Genomic DNA, 18085 nt, shown 5'->3' with positions numbered 1-18085 from the left:
TAAGTTAGTCTGAGTTAGAGTAAGTAGTGTGTAGGCTTAGGGACCGATGACCTCAGTAGTTTGGTCCCGTAGAACTTACAACAAATTTCCTTTACCTTTGGTTATTCGTACTTTAGGTACTCGGGCTACGCACTGTTTTGTTTAAAAAGAATAGCTCGATGTACTCATAGGGTCGAGCCACGCACGTCTCCTTTCATGACCCGCAACTAATTCACTTCAGATAATAACCTGTAGTTTTGATCCTGCAGTCAAGTAGTCATCGTACTGGCTAGAATTTCGAGTTAATAAAATATATAGAAATACGAAATAAAAGAATAACTTAATAATGAGGGTTCTATTCTGACGTCTGTAATTGATGTCAGTGACAGAGAATTAAGTCTCGAATAAACGGGAAGCGTACCTACGATACCCAGTTAAGATACTGACAGAAAATACCCTTATCAAATACTGTTAAGTTACGTTGAGAGCATTACAAGAATAGCAACCAAATCCCCAAACTAAATGATCGTTGAAGATACGAGGAAACTAAGTCCATTTCGTTATCACAATACACAAATAATCACCAGCTCTAAACAGTTCAGGGTTTAACATGATAATTTACCAGTTATGACACGTGACACAAAGGTTAGTAACTGATACTCTGTCTACTCTCAGTTCCAAAATACCACCGGAAAACATTAGATTCCTACTCTGGGGCACATTCAGATCTCTCATGGGTTAGAGTCCTTTCAAAATTTAGGGTGTTGTAGCGGCCGTTCACTGCCCTAAATCAATCACGTGTAGGACTGAATCACTCCCGCTACCTTAGGCAGAACTGCCTTCTACCAGCAGTCGACACAAAGTGCCAGAACTGTTTCCTTGAGCTCTTCACTTGCAAAGTTCCAGTCTCGACTTGACTCCCACGGTGTTCCTCTACTGTCTGCTTTTAAATTGACTGAAGGCCGTCAACACCAAAAATACATCTTACTTAAGCTAGAGAGACGTGATCTGATTCAATCCTATGTCTTCTTGGACTAAACTAATATATCATAAAAATATTTGAAAACTGAAAGTTTATAAATATCCAGTCAGACACAGATCATTCACAATAATTACCAATAAAGGTTTATTTCTAAAGAAATAGACTAGTATTAGACTAACTCACGTTAAATAAGAATGTACTGCTGTTAAATTATGCTTAAACAATTATTTATCCATTCTTGACAGATAAGTCCTTTGGTTCTCTTTTCAATTGTGGCCTTCGCTAATGCATGCGGTTGGCCACCTTTAAATTAGCACAGTTTTTTTATAGACATGCAATCAACATTTGAATAAAGTTACTGGAAAAACAGTGAACTGTTCATTAAGTAAATAGACGAGTATTGCAGTATATGAGGTATTCATGCTGTATTCGTTTACTATGCAGTTGTGACGATACAATGTTCTTACAAATAGCTGCATAATGGAAAAGATGTAAAGGACATCGTGCAATGAATAAAAAATGCAGATACGTAGCTTTTAAGGGTGACTGCTGCAGTGAAATACTATCATCTGAGATATCGACTTTTGAAATCGCATGTAGCGTTAAAAATTCTTAATTCAGATGTTCAGCGTGAAAATCTTTATCCGCTGTGAAATATTTCCTTGTGTAGCCTTAAAGATATTGAAAATATTGTTGTGTCATTAGATGCACCTAATTTTTGTGAGATCCTTGATGCATTCAGATTGACATTAATGTTTGACTGTGAGTTATTGTCGAATCTGTAAGGGCTGTAAGAAGTCATCTTTCAGCTTGTCTGACACCGCCATATCTTGGAGCATTGTCTCTTGCTGAACAGCTGTGCGAGCTACAGCCGACCAAATTCCCAGCTTTGGGATTTATCCATTCCTTCTGTGCACCTGGCTAGCTGGTACCGGACACGACGCGCCCTCGGACCTGGGTCAACACAGCCTCTCAGTACCAGCCTTACATATACCAGTAACTCGCCTACATGCTGAAAACGTTACATTCTCGACTTCGAGGTGGACGTCCTCCGTTACTTAAAGGAAAAACTGATGACTACTTGAAACGGAATGACACACAGGTCAGATCACACAGGCAAGAGCTTACTGTCTCCATTCTGTTCTTTATCTACTAAGTCACCCCTACAACCCTTAGAACCATTTATTAGGAATTATGAAATACACTGCAGATAATAGGAAAAAAACAGCAGAAACTGATACAACGGTACTGGGAGTCGAACGAACGTTAGGGTTAGGCAAATAAAGTAAAGAAAGACTGAAGTACTGAGGAGCAGGAGAAATGAGATTATCGACAAACGTTGCATAAAAATTGCGCGGGTCCCATTTTGGTCTAAATGATTGAATTATACTAACTGGGAAACAGAATAACACAGGATGGACAAATCAATTAGTAAGCAAGAAGCAGAATAACAGAGACAAAGAAGGCACTCCTCGCTACAAGAAATCTACTATAGTGACCAATCACATTAATGTGATCACCCGCCGAAAGCCTGAGATACCACCTTTTGCAGCGCGGACCGCTGCGAGGCGTGCAGGAAGAGAGTAAAATAAATAAATAAATAAATAAAAAAGTGAGGATTAGAACCTGCGACCGTAGCGGTCGCAAGATTCCAGACTGTAGCGCCTAGAACCGCTAGGCCACACAGACCGGCGAAGAGAGTCAGTTCTTGGAGGTACGAACAGGGAAGCGGAGCCGTGCCAACCTCCAGTGCTGTGGACAGGTACACTTGGTTTCTTGTTGAGAATCATGGCACGAGAAGCCCGCTCGAGGTGGTCCCACAGACTCTCGACTGGGTTTAAATCCATGGAGTTTGGTGACCAGGGGAGTACCATAGACTCATCTTGGTGTTATTCGAATCACGCACGTACACTGAGAGCTGTAATACCATTCTGCCTAGGAGAAACAAACGGCATGTAGGGGCAGAATTAGCACCCAGGGACAGGTGCGTACTTTTGTTGATCCATTCTACCTTTCAGAATGACGAGATCACGAAAACATTACCCCGACCATAACGCTCCCTCCTCCGACCTTTACCCTTCCGACGATTGTTGCTTTCAGGCGTTTCACCCCGTACATGCAAGGGCTATCTGTCATCGGAAAAGACCACCTGCCCTCACTTAGTGGACGTTAAGTTGTGCTACTGGTACGCAAATTCCAGCCTTCGTCACTGATGAATAGCACTCACCACGGGTCTGTGAATCAGGTACATGCTGCGTAGGTCCATTCTTAGCAACGTACGCTGATCGGTTCTTGAAGGTTCGCTATTGGTAGCCCCTTGGTTCATCTGGGTCGTCAGTTGCTCAACAGAAGTACATCTGTTCCCCCGTTCACATATATGTAGCGTCGCTCACCGCTATCGTTCCGTGGTTTTGGATAAGTCTATTTTGCCATGTTCGATATACTTCAGCTACGGTGTCATGTGAACGGTTTAAAATTCATCCTTTTCGGAGATAATTCCACCATTGGCCAGAAACTTAATGATCATGCTCTTCTAGACGTCAGACAAATCGCCCAGTTTCGGCATTACGTATACGATTTACTGCTAGTACTTGCACCTGCTGTCCATGAGTGCATACTGCACGTTGATATCGAACGTAGGTGGTAGTCTCATTATAGAGACTGGGACGTGTAGTATCAAACGTAAGCCCCTATAAGAGGAAAACAGTTTGAGGGTGTACGTGTGGAGTATGCATGTTCGAAGGAACATAGCCTCCTGATTTGGAATAAACAGGCACTGCAATACTGTATTTATCCGCCGACACCGGGCAAGCGACTTTCAAGCAAAATATCTACCCCAATAGGAGAAAATACATAATGGATGTACCAGTACAGGTTGTCGACCTATTGAAGTTACGGTATAACCTTGAATCATTCCGCTATAGCCAAATGGTAAGGCAGTCGGCCTCTGGCTGTGGTGAGGCCCGCACGCCTAGTTTGCGGCCGGCCAGAGTGGCCGAGCGGTTAAAGGCGCTACAGTCTGGAACCGCACGACCGCTACGGTCGCAGGTTCGAATCCTGCCTCGGGCATGGATGTGTGTGATGTCCTTAGGTTAGTTAGGTTTAAGTAGTTCTAAGTTCTAGGGGACTTATGACCACAGCAGTTGAGTCCCATAGTGCTCAGAGCCAGCCCTAGTTTGCGTCTCGGCTGTTATGCTTCTTGCAAGCGAGCGTGCGTTTGTTTACTTCCGCGTAGTGGCCTGTCCCAGAGTCCGACATCATTGACCATCATGGCGTTTTCTTCCCGCAAAGCCAAAATTAAATCTGCTTTTCCAATAGATAACGAACAACCGAAGACATATGATGTTGAACGCTTTGTACTGGATGAAATGCCTCTCCCGCTGCAAGATGTTCTCGGAATACTTTTTTCGATCCTCAGTGCTCCTGTGTACGTAAGGCTGGTAAATGACGAGCTGTGCGCCGATGATGTGCGGCGACACGCTAACGATCTGAAGTTCCGATACTCTGACGGATATATTGACACTGTCTACATCTACATCTACATTTATACTCCGCAAGCCACCCAACGGTGTGTGGCGGAGGGCACTTTACGTGCCACTGTCATTACCTCCCTTTCCTGTTCCAGTCGCGTATGGTTCGCGGGAAGAACGACTGCCGGAAAGCCTCCGTGCGCGCTCCAATCTCTCTAATTTTACATTCGTGATCTCCTCGGGAGGTATAAGTAGGGGGAAGCAATATATTCGATACCTCATCCAGAAACGCACCCTCTCGAATCCTGGACAGCAAGCTACACCGCGATGCAGAGCGCCTCTCTTGCAGAGTCTGCCACTGGAGTTTGCTAAACATCTCCGTAACGCTATCACGATTACCAAATAACCCTGTGACGAAACGCGCCGCTCTTCTTTGGATCTTCTCTATCTCTCTGTCAACCCGATCTGGTACGGATCCCACACTGATGAGCAATACTCAAGTATAGGTCGATCGAGTATTTTGTAAGCGACCTCCTTTGTTGATGGACTACATTTTCTAAGGACTCTCCCAATGAGTCTCAACCTGGTATCCGCCTTACCAACAATTAATTTTATATGATCATTCCACTTAAAATCGTTCCGCATGCATACTCCCAGATATTTTAGAGAAGTAACTGCTACCAGTGTTTGTTCCGATATCATATAATCATACAATAAAGGATCCTTCTTTCTATGTATTCGCAATACGTTACATTTGTCTATGTTAAGGGTCAGTTGCCACTCCCTACACCAAGTGCCTATCCGCTGCAGATCTTACTGCATTTCGCTACAATTTTCTAATGCTGCAACTTCTCTATATACTACAGCATCATCCGCGAAAAGCCGCATGGAACTTCCGACACTATCTACTAGGTCATGTATATATATTGCGAAAAGCAATGGTCCCATAACACTCCCCTGTGGCACGCTAGACGTTACTTTAACGTCTGTAGACGTCTCTCCATTCAGAACAACATGCTGTGTTCTGTTTTCTAAAAACTCTTCAATCCAGCCACACAGCTGGTCACATATTCCGTAAGCTCTTACTTTGTTTATCAGGCGTCAGTGCGGAACTGTATCAAACGCCTTCCGGAAGTCAAGGAAAATAGCATCTACCTGGGAGCCTGTATCTAATATTTCCTGGGTCTCATGAATAAATAAATCGAGTTGGGTCTCACACGATCGCTGTTTCCGGAATCCATGTTGATTCCTACAGAGTAGATTCTGGATTTCCAGAAACGACATGATACGCGAGCAAAAAACATGTTCTAAAATTATACAACAGATCGACGTCAGAGATATAGCTCTATAGTTTTGCGCATCTGCTCATTCTTGAAGACTGGGCTACCTGTGCTCTTTTCCAATCATTTGACTTGACTAGTTCTTTCGCGTACTCTGTGTAGAATCGAATTGGTATCCCGTCAGGACCAGTGGACTTTCCTCTGTTGAGTGATTCCAGTTGCTTTTATATTCCTTGGGCACTTATTTCGATGTCAGCCATTTTTCTGTTTTGTGCGAGGATTTAGAGAAGGAACTGCAGTGCGGTCTTTCTCTGTGAAACAGCTTTGGAAAAAGCTGTTTAGTATTTCAGCTCCCGTCGGGTAGACCGCTCGTCTGGTGCAAGTCTTTCGATTTGACGCCACTTCGGCAACTTGCGCGTCGATGGGGATGAAATGATGATGATTACGACAACACAATACCCAGTCCCTGAGCGGAGAAAATCTCCTACCCAGCCGGGAATCGAACCCGGGCTCTTAGGATTGACAGTCTGTCGCGCTGACCATTCAGCTACCGGGGGCGGACAGTATTTCAGCTTTACGCCTGTCATCCGCTGTTACAAAGCCATCATCATCCCGGAGTGTCTGGATATGCTGTTTCGAGCCACTTACTGATTTAACGTAAGATCAGAACTTCCTAGGATTTTCTGTCAAGTCGGTACACAGAATTTTACTTTCGAATTCGCTGAACGCTTCACGCATAGCCCTCCTTACGCTAACTTTGACATCGTTTAGCTTCTGTTTGTCTGAGAGGTTTTGGCTGCGTTTAAAATTGCAGTGAAGCTCTCTTTGCTTTCGCATTAGTTTCCTAACTTTGTCGTGGTTGATCATGCTGGTTTTCGCTTCCGAACATTGCGGTCTTTCTAACTCCTGTTTGAAGTAAGGTCGGACGTCGTGGTGGTTGCTTTTAAAACATACGGCAACGTCGTCAGTCATGTGGCAGAAACGTGGAAGACATCGGAACATACTGTGTCCTCAGTGGTGTCCGCCAGATAAAAATTGAACTACGGAAACACGTGCCTTCCTACTTGGTCATTGCAGGCTGCAGGGCTGTCGTCATGTACGATGGCCAGCCGCGGAACTGTTCAGGTGTGGCCAGGAAGGCCACGTCTGTTCTGAATGTCTCCGACGTAGACTGGGTCGGACGCCGATCGGGGACGTCGCTCTTCCTGCGGCGCCCGCTGTGTTACCTCCGTCTTATACGTCTGCGGCGGTGCTGCCTGCTACGCCCCCCTCTCGACGACGCGATGGACGTTTCACCTGTCTCTCCTACAACCCTGAACGACGACCGTCAGCAGATACGTCTGTCCCGACCCCATGATTGTTGACCATGGAGCTACCTCCGCCTTTCTGCCATCTGACCACATGTCGGACAATAGCTGCCCGCCATTCGACACGGAACAGCATGTTACCGGGGAACGGTCGTCGAGGAAACGGAAGAGACAATGTTGTACCCCTTGTGATGACTGCGCTCATCGGAAGTCTGCACAGGATGAGGACCCTGCTACTGATGGTGCGCTGTCCTCTGAAGCCCTCACATCTGACAACGCGACGTCCTTCTCCTCCTCCATCTCCAGACAGTGTTCACCTCCAGACACTGACCTTCCCGCGCCTGCGTCTCATGGCTTCGCCTCCCTTTCTGTGTCTGACGCTAGCTGTGGGCGCACCTCTGATAATGTTCCACTGATCCTGCCCAGTGACATGTCTGTCTCCTGGGCAGCCGACGTCGATGCTGAGGATGGGGATGGACATTCTGGGGGTTTACAGAACAATGGATGCCCCCTCCCCCCCACCCACCATTGCTGGGGTCAGCTCCTTCCCCATCACAGTGATGTGCCTTTCCATAGGGGCCTAACAGCGAGTTCCCTGTGCTTCCCCTGTGTTTGAATCACCTGTCCTCGTGACGATGTCGGCTTTCCAGACTTTTCCCATAGCCATGGTCAACGTCAGTATCAGTCACGTACGCCACAGGCTTTACTCCATGGTATGCTACCGTCGACTGGCAATGGCAAGGAAAGCGTTTCTGAAGAAGAGAAATTTGTTAACATCGAGTATAGATTTAAGTGTCAGGAAGTCATTTCTGAAAGTATTTGTATGGAGTGTAGCCATGTATGGAAGTGAAACATGGACGGTAAATAGTTTGAACAAGAAGAGAACAGAAGCTTTCGAAATGTGGTGCTACAGAAGAATGCTGAAGATTAGATGGGTAGATCACATAACTAATGAGGAAGTATTGAATAGGATTGGGGAGAAGAGAAGTTTGTGGCACAACTTAACCAGAAGAAGGGATCGGTTGGTAGGACATGTTCTGAGGCATCAAGGGATCACCAATTTAGTATTGGAGGGCAGCATGGAGGGTAAAATTCGTAGGGGGAGACCAAGAGATGAATACACTAAGCACATTCAGAAGGATGTAGGTTGCAGTAGGTACTGGGAAATGAAGAAGCTTGCACAGGATAGAGTAGCATGGAGAGCTGCATCAAACCAGTCTCAGGACTGAAGACCACAACAACAACAACAACAACAACATGCTGACGTCGCGGACGTTGACGTAGCTCTCCTTCAGGAGATGTATGTTCCAACTTTCTGCGCTCCCCGTGGTTTTACAGGACATGTCTCTGATGCTTCCCCTACTGGCAGTGGGGTGACGATCCTTTTACGTGGCCCTATCCTCGCTGATGCAGATGCCTGTCTGCTCGATGCCAGAGGCGTGGCTGTCATATTTACTTGCGTCAGAATCGTAAATTTTTATGCACCATCTGGTTCGGGTCGCCACCATGAACGTTCCTCCTGCTACTCAGAGACACTCATCTCTTCCTGGATCGGCAGGATGCATTGCTTATGGGAGGCAGATTTCAACTGCATCCAGGCACTCAAAGACCACCTACCACGTCACTCTCTGTGCGCGGCGCTAGCGACAATTCTCCAGCACCTCAACCTAGAGGATTCAAGCTTCATGGCAATCGTCCGGGGTTTACGCATTTCACTAGCCATTCTTCCAGCCGACCCGATTGCGTTTACATATCTTACGATATTGTCGGTGGGGAGCAGGTTGCTAAAGTCTAGACCACTGCTTTCTCTGACCATGATGCATAAATCTGCGCCGTGATCTCTGCAGCCAAAGGTTGTGACGAGGCCGTGGACCGTGGAATCTGAACGCTATCCACCTTACTTCATCCGACTGCCGGCAGCTCATCGAGACCACGTGGCAGCTCGTCGTCGACGCCGTGACGCCTGCCAGTCTGCCCTGTCTTGGTGGGTGCTCAGTGCAAAGCCTACCCTCCGCAAGGCCTTGATTGGTTACGGAAGGGAGGTTGCGGCGTCGCGGCGATGGACCCAGGAATTATGTTTCACCATTCTCCGGGAATGTACTATGATGCCGTATTCGCTAGAGCGCCAGGCGATGGTGAATCGTGGCAACGCACAGCTCACATCCTTCTCTCGCCGCCATCTTGAAGGAGCTGTGGTCAGGGTGCGCACACACGATGGGTTAGCGCAAGAATATCCATTTATGTATCACGACATAGTGGAACGACGCAACCGTCGGAAGAACTTCATTAATGCTCTTAAGACTGACAATGGGCAGCGTTTTGACACCCAATACCGGATCTGCCCTCCATACACATTATGTTACGCTGTACTCTGAACAACGGCACAGCCCTGCCAACATTACGGCGGCCTCAGGATCTCCTTTGGCTCAGTTCCCGTGGATGCGACGATGGATCTGACTGCTAACGTCACGTAGGACGAAACCCATGACGATATCCATCCGGGTTCTCCGAACAGGTAGCCTCGCCCTGACGGCCTCCCACTGGAATTTTATCGGACATTTCGTCCTCTTCTGGCGCCAGTGTGGACGGTAATTTGTCAGGACCTTATGCCACCTTTCGTGCCGATTGCAAAGGGTTACCTCAAATGTTTTCCCAGACCCATCCACAAGCCTCGGGATACCTCACGGATATGCGATTACCGCCCCTTGACGATACTGAACAGCGATACCAAGATCTTCATCCCGCTGTTGGCTGGGCGGCTTAAAAGGACAGCTCGGTGCGTGATTTCCCCCGATCAGACTTCTACGGGACGTGCCAATATCATCCGCAATATCCTCTGCTACTATAGGGACATAATCGCTCTTGCTCATGCTCGTCGTATGCCTTGACTTCTGCAGCTCTTGACGTGAGTCAGGCGTTCGATCGAGTCGATCACGACTTCCTGGAAGGGGTGCTCCGCAGTATAGGCTACTTTGATACTACCGTCGACATCGTAATGCATCTCGTTCATGGAGCCACGTCTCGTGTGCTCTACAATGCCCATCTTACTCCTCGCATCTCGATCCTTGGATGAGAGCGTGAAGGCTGCTCGCTCTCTCCACTATTGTATGCATTCACCGTGGAACGGTTGCTATGCTGCTTCCGTCAACGCCTCTCTGGTATGTCTCTCGGTGACCATGTTTTCAGCTGCACTGCTTACGCAGACGATCTCGTCGTCGTTCTTCGGAGCAGTGCTGAGGTCAGGGAGTCACTGGAATGGGTTACCACTTACGGCGAAGCTTCTGGTAGTTGCCTAAACGTCCGAAAATCGAGCGCCTTTTCTATAGGTGGGGCTTCCTGTGGACACCGCTGCTCCTTTGCGCGTAGCTGATACTCTCCGATGCTTAGGACTCGATTTCGCAATTGATCTGCGGCGGAGAATTGCCCTCAACTGCCGACATCTACTTTCTCAAATGCGAGCGTCGATATTCTGCAACGCACAAAATACGTGAATGTATATCTGGCGTCACGTATCCCCCACATGACACAGACATTTCCTATTCCGCCATCCATGGCGCGCCACATGCTAGCGGCGTTGGGTTCGTTGCCACACCTTGCTGTTCAATATAAGGTATGAGACCCTTACCCTCCTGCTGTGCGTGGGCGGTTTAGGTCTGTATCATGTGCCTGACAGAACTGTAGCCCTTTGCGGCACCGTAGTGCCTTACCAGCCTATTGCTGGAGACGCTTGCACCACACTCTCTCTCAGCACCTATCTATCTTTCGGAAGTCCCACCGCCCTTCTTTTACTTCCGTCACTTTTTCCTTGAACTGAGCTGCCAGCGCAGTTGCCATCCACGAAGCTGATCTCTGGTTTCCTTCAGTAGCATAGGTCATCGAATGTGTTTTAGGGGAAGCATCCCAACGTCGACTGGCGTGCCGTTTAGCGATCGGCGTACGATCTTTACGTTGACACTGACGTCCAGTCTGCATGGTACCTTACTGTCAATAGGAAGCAAGTATGCCGGCCGTGGGTTCTCAGGGTTTACCTCGCAGTCACCCCGTAGTGTGTCGACTGTGTTGTTATGGACACAGGCGAGCACCGCCTGGTGAGGAGATCGGCGAGAGATGTCTGGTTATTGGTGCGACAGATGTAGTCCCTAGTTACCCGTACTCCTCATCAGATTCCTTCTCAACAGCTCCTGTTTATGGCCGCGGGACACTTCCCGCAAGCGAAGAAGAACTCAGAGAAGTGAATTTACGGAGGCACAGTGGTCTACTTGTTTGTGCAGTTGTCGGCAATCCAAAATACAGGCAATTTTTCTCTAATTTCCTGTGCAGTGTCTTTCTTAACCCAACCCACAGAAGGGGTGTTTCTGTCATGAAGAGCTGATCCCCGCCTCTTCCACACTTAGAACCGATATATACACTGGTCATCGGAATGTTCTTCTTAGAAAAACTATACGTTGATAGTCTCAATTAGTCTGAAGTTTTGCTGCGCCCTCCTTCTCGCGTGACGTCGGTTTCCTGATATTCTCGGTGGTATTAATGACAAAAATAAGTAAACAAATAAAAATAAGAAATAAAAGTAAAGGAAAATAAATAAATAAACGATGTTCAATGTAAAAAAAGTAAAAGAAAAAGAAATTGCCGTGCGGGGTAGCCACGCGGTCTGGAGCGACTTCTCACGGTCCGTGCGGCTCCCCAGTCGGAGGTCCGAGTCCTCCCTCGGGCATGGGTGTGTGTGTTGTCCATAGCGTAAGTTAGTTTAAGTTACATTAAGTAGTGTGTAGGCTTAGGGACCGATGACCTCAGCAGTCTGGGCCCATAAGACCTTACCGCAAATTTCCAAATTTCCAAAAAGAAATTGGTAAGCGGACTGCTTACGAAAAGCAGGAAATCTGGGTTCTATTCCCGGTCCGACAAAAATTTTCCATTGTTGTCATTCCATTATACAGCTGGTGGTTGTCCATATTCGCAACTGCGAAGACATTTAATTTTTACACTCATATCTTCGGTAACTGTAGAGTGTGGTATTATCGGTTGCACTTTCTTTGTGGCGTGTGAAACGTGCTACATGTACTACAAATATTTGTACAGGCTGTTTATAGAATTTCATATGAAACCGCCAAATCATACTTTTGCATATTAGTATTGTAAAGGATAGTCAGTGAAAATCTTTGACCTATCGCCATTCTGTAAGGAAAGCCCTGTGTAATTAGAATTAACTGAATCGAGTGTTACCTACCTAAAAGCTACTAGCTACAAAGAACAGTGAAGCCCAACGACGAAAAGTTACTGTTGCCGTGAAATTTAATACTGCAGGATCCTCAGTATGCTTAATATTGATAAGAGTTACTGTTTAATAAGTTGTGTAGCACATAAATAATATTAACAATGAACACACATAGTTGACTTACCTGCCTGAATTTCTGCTATATGCTTTTGATTGTAAGAGATTGAGGATAGGTATTTCATGCCGGAAAGCTCTTACCTAAATTCTTGTCGCCGCCGCCGAATAACTGCGACATGCTGTACTTCCCTCTGTACGAAAAACGGTAGTAATACACAAAACCTTTGTCTTTGTACTTCCTAACAGCGTTGTCCGTTTTCCATGAAAAGAAACCATCGGTGCACATCTGAAGACAGATAACAAATATACTCATACTCAATGCCGGAGAAAAACGTTCTCTATTATAAGATTGTCAAACACATTCAAGACTAGAATATTTCCCATCGCAGACGGGTAATTGTAACTGACATCGTGTATGATCGTTACTGGAGCGCACGATGGAACCATAAAAATAAACAGGACATAACAGTCGACCAGTCTTCTTATGCAATGGAACATAAGGTAATAATTAAACGCTACGTGAAATTGAAGATACAGAATACTTTCAGCCAAATTAATCAGAATTACAAGACGTGCCTTTACATAGCCATTTATCCATATTAATTTATTACATAAATAATCTCGGTACACTGAAGAAATTGTATTTACCATGCTCATAAGTATTTATAGAAAACTTCTAATCTTTCACCTACTATATTTGCTTAACCAATACTTACGTCAGCAACTCCATTCATAGTCAGTTTACCGGACGAGAAATAGAAGTTGCGTATCTTCTGGGTTATGAGCTTAGCCCGTGCTGACGTCTGATATGCTAGACACAGGGGGAATAATTTGTCACTCTTCTCGTCTAGTTCTTGCAACAACGTTTTATTTGCGACAAAAGCTGAAATCATGAATCAGACAGTATGAACAATTACTTTGAGAAAAGATGCATTAACAACTACAAAGAAAAGGAAAACTGTACAGTACGTTGAAGTAATACATCAGAAAAATTTTGTTACTTACGTTACGTAATCATACTCGAATTTCTGTTTAATGTGTGGACAAATTTAATTTTAGGTCACAAGACTGTAACACCGATAAAGTACCCTGTATGGCAATTTAAGAAGTACAAGTAGCGACAAACTGAGCTATCGTAAGAAACAATGCAGCTACCACATTTACAAACCATTTCTTCAACGTCTCAACTGTGTGTTGCAAATGATAGACTACCAGCGTATGTAAACCAGTCATAAATAAGCAGCACACAGCAGTATCTTACATTGATCACAACAGTGTTAATGATTGCCTGTATTGTAAATAAAGCTGGCCTTTAATTATTTTTCTGGCGAGCACTATCTTACTGGGCTAAACAGATTCTACAAGTATATAGAAATTTTTGTAAAATATTTTTTAAAAGTCTTTTACTGACCTCCTTATGTTTGAATCTAATTATCATGCACGTTCAGTGACGGGACAGGAGACGACGCAAACTTACACCAAATTTAGTATCCACTAAGAATTTTTGCATGTGCAAATGCACATTTTTGTTCAGGATTGCGGAAAAAATTGAGAATTTGACTACAGATTTTTATCTTCCCTCCGGCACCATGAAAACGCATTGCTAACCTCAGCAGCAAGAGCATTTTAGGCATACTGATTATTTAAATATGGACGACAAAGGTATCTCTCTTTCTATTCAGTGAAATGAGAGTGCCCAAACAATTCATAGATCAGTTTGTAAGCTGTCGTAATCAATTATGTTATGAACAATACTAGAACTCGGTATCCGTAAGTCTTCATTGTTCACGAAGGCCTGGGTGTTACATAATCTAAAATCCACATTAGGAACTTCCCTATTACTGAGCGATGCTGAATGGCTAATCAGTTACGAAAGCTACGGTATGGCTTGCACAATGTATGTACATAGAACGGAAAGGCATTTCTTCGTGTCACAGTACACGAATCGTATTTCATTGGTATGCAGGATAGTGGTGCGAAATAAACTCTAAGATGTGTCGTTATTTTTGTGGTCTGCAGTCCCAAAACTAATTTGATGCATCTGTCTTTGCTACTCTAGCCTGTGGAAGCTTCTTCAGCTGTCAATATTGCAACTAAGATCCTTCTAAATTGGCTTGTTCTATTCGTCTCCCTCTACGATTTTTACCTTCCACATTTCCCTCCAATACTAAACTTCTGATCCCATGATGTCTTAGAATGTGTCCTATTATCCGATCCCTTCCTTTAATCAATTTCTGCCACAAATTTCTTGTCTCCCCAATTCTGTACAGTACCTCCTCTTTTGTTATGTAATTTACCCCCGTGTTAAAAACTTCTGTTCTCTTTTTGTCTAGAATGTATCGCCCATGCTTCACTTCCATACATGGCTTCACTAAATACAATTACTTTCAGAAAAGACTTCTTAACACGTAAGTCTATATTCCATTTACCAAATCTATTTTTTACAGAAATACTTTTCTTGCCATTGCCGGTCTACATTTCATATCCTCTCTACTTCGCCCATGGTCAGTTATTTTAGTATCCAAATACCAAAACTCGTCTACTGCTTTAAGGGGCTCCGGAACGCCCTATACTTGCAATGTTAAAATAACGCTTATAAATTACATCTTTCCTCACAAAGTATTTGAGGTAGGAAGTTGAACTTTTTACAGATTATTTATTAGAATATGGGCTACAACTTAACACAGGGATTTTACAAAATTTTAGTTCAGTTATTAAAGATGATTTTTTTTCAATTGTAATGAAAATTCACAATATTTTTTTGCAATTTTTTATTTATATATTCCAAAATATACAGTTTTTTGGAAAAAGGCTGTGTTAAATTATGCAGAAGGTACTGTGTAACATTTACTGAAAGTTTGAAACAAATTTGTTTGGAAGATCCGTAGAAAATATGTAATTAGTATGAGAAAATAAAAGTTTTGGGAATCGAGCGACAAAGATTGGATTAACTTTTTAGTGCATTCCAGGTCCATAGGATGGATTATCTTCATCCTCTGCAAACTCCTCCTCTGGCTTCCTCTTGTTCCTCCTCCTGTTTACTCTTGCTTGTATTTCTAGACTCTTTACAGCCCTGTCTGCAGCCCGAAGGCGTTCCTTGTCTAAAGCAAGCATCGCTCGTACCATGTTAGAATGTTATTATTTACAGTAATAACACATACCTTTGGCTTTCCAACATTTCTCCTTTTCTTAAAAGCCTTCAGAGGATTTCTAATAACTTTACTTTTACTCATTATTAAACTTCAACAAAACAGAGACTCAAGAAACAGAATTAATTACAATAATATTTTCGAGATAACGACGGAGAAAATAAACATGAATCAATCGACAATGACACGAGCGTTATATATTGAACCATCACAGGTTAGCCACAACACATACTTTATCTCACATCACTAAAATGTACCTGATGAACACGGACGTTAATAATAACACCATTTGACAGCAGTTTAACAGCGCCACAGTGGGTCACGCCCATGTAGAACACATTTCAAAAAAAAAAAAATTAAAAATAGTTGTAGTCTTCGGAATTGAATAAATTATATATCTATTAAAAGGCAATAGTCTGCAGATTCAGAAAACGCAAAAAAGTAAAAATTGAACTTTTCATGATTTTGAGCCATTCCGGAGCCCCTTAAGTGTCTCGTTTATTAATCTAATTCTCTCAGCATCACCTTATTTACTTCCACTACATTCCATTATCCCTGTTTTGCTTTTGTTGATGTTCATCTTGTATCCTTTCAAGACACTGTCCATCCTGTTTAACTGCTCTTCTAAGTTCTTTGATATCTCTGGCAGATTAATAACGTCATCAGCAAACCTCAAAGCTTTTGTTAATCGTTCCTGAACTTTAGTTCCTACTCCAAATTCTTCTTTGGTGTTTCTTATTGCTTGCTCAATGTACAGATTGAATAATATTGGGGACAAGCGATTAGCTTGTTTCACTCCCCTCCCAACCAATGCTTCCCTTTCATGCTCCTAGGCTCTTACAACTGCGTTCTGGTTTCTGTACAACTTTAAATAGCTTTTTACTTCCTTTACTTTACCCCTGCTACTTTCAGAATATCAAAGACAGTATTCCCACCGACAATGTCAAAAGCATTATGTAAGCCAACAAATGATATAAACGCAGGTTTGCCTTTCCTTAACCTATCTTCTGAAATAACTCGTAGGTTCAGTACTGCCTCGCGTGTGCCCATTTTTCTGCAGAACACAAAATGATGTTCCCAGAGATCGACTTGTACTAGGTTTTCCATTCTACTGTAAAGAATTCGTGTAAGTATTTTGCAACCGTGACTTCTTAGACAGAGAGTTCGGTAATATTCCAAGCTGTCACTCCCTGCTTTCTTTACTGTTTGAATTACTGCATTCTTCTTGAAGTCTGAAGATATTTCACCTATATTGCGCACCAGATGGAAAAGTTTTGTCATGGTTTGCTCTCCCAAGGCTATCAGTAGGTCTGAAGCAATGTCGTCTACTCCCAGGGCCTTACTTCGTCTTAAGTCTTTTAGTGATGTCAGATTCTCCTCCCAGTATCATATCTCCCATCTCCTCTTCATCTATGTCCTCTTCCATTTCTGTAATATTGCCTACGAATTCGTCTCCCTTGCATCGACCATGCATGTACTCCTCCCTCCCATCAGCTTACCCTTCTTTGCTTAAGACTGGTTTTCCATCTGAGCTCTTGATATTTACATAGCTGCTCCTCTTTCCTCCAAAGGTCTCTTTAATTTTCCTGTAGGCAGTATCTGCCTTTCTCCTTGTGATATATGCTTCTATATCCTTACATTTGTCCTCTAGCCATTCCTGCTTAACCATGTTGCCGTTTCTGTCACTCTCAGTTGATATAAGTTTGTATACCCTTCCGCCAGCTTCTTTTGTTGCATTTTTATATGTTCTCCTTTCAGCAATTAAATTCAATATGTCTTGTGTTATCCAAGGATTTCTGCTAGGTATTGTCGTTTTACCTATTTGATATTCTGCTGCCTTCAATGTTTCACCTCTTAATGCTACCCATTCGTCTTCTATTGTATTTCTTTCTTATGTCTTTCCTCTGTTCGAGTCAGTCGTTACTCTCTCTAAAACTAGCACTACCTCTGGTTCTTTCAACTTATCCATTTCCCATCTCCTTAGTTTTCTACCTTCTTGCAATTTCTTCAGCTTTAAATTACAGTTCATAACTAATAAATTGTGGTCAGAGTTCATATCTGCCATTGGAAATGTCTTACAATTTAAAATCCGGTTCCGAAATCTCTGTCTTACCATTATGTAATCAGTCTGAAATTTCCCGATGTCTCCAGGCCTCCTCCAGGTATACAAACTTCCTTCATTCTTTCCACGTGTTAGCAATGATTAAATTATGCTCTGTGCAAAATTCTACCAGGCAGCTTCCTCTGTGATTTCTTTCCGAGTCCATATTCACCTACTATTTGTCCTTCTCTTCCTTTATTTTTTTACTTTCGAATTCCAGTTCCCCATCACAATTAAATTTTCGTCTCCCTTACCTATCTATATAATTTCTTTTATCTCATCATACATTTCTTCAATCCCTCCATCTTCTACAGAGCTCGTGAGCATATAAGCTTGTACTACTGTGGTGGGTGAGGACTTCGTGCATATCTTGGCTGCGATAATGCATTCCTATTCTCTTCATAGCTTACTCACATTCGCATTTTCTTATTCGTTATTGAACCTTGGCTGCGATAATGCATTCCTATTCTCTTCATAGCTTACTC

The 18085-nt window shown here is 43.7% G+C and overlaps 1 protein-coding gene across 1 annotated transcript in view; it reads right to left on the bottom strand.

Moving 5' to 3' along the window:
* The window catches only part of LOC126174797 (juvenile hormone esterase-like), a 130125-nt gene that overhangs the window by 19473 nt on the left and 92567 nt on the right, over positions 1-18085 (bottom strand). Inside the window, exons 7-8 of the mRNA XM_049921168.1 lie at positions 13067-13233; positions 12492-12636 (exon numbers count right to left, since the gene is read on the bottom strand). Coding sequence (XP_049777125.1) covers positions 12492-12636; positions 13067-13233 — 312 coding nt within the window. The remainder of the gene's footprint in view (positions 1-12491; positions 12637-13066; positions 13234-18085) is intronic.

The sequence above is a fragment of the Schistocerca cancellata genome, chromosome 3 (genome assembly GCF_023864275.1).
Source record: "Schistocerca cancellata isolate TAMUIC-IGC-003103 chromosome 3, iqSchCanc2.1, whole genome shotgun sequence".
NCBI lineage: Eukaryota > Metazoa > Arthropoda > Insecta > Orthoptera > Acrididae > Schistocerca > Schistocerca cancellata.
The sequence above is the reverse complement of the archived record's forward strand: the minus strand, read 5'-3'. Positions and strand labels throughout refer to the sequence as shown.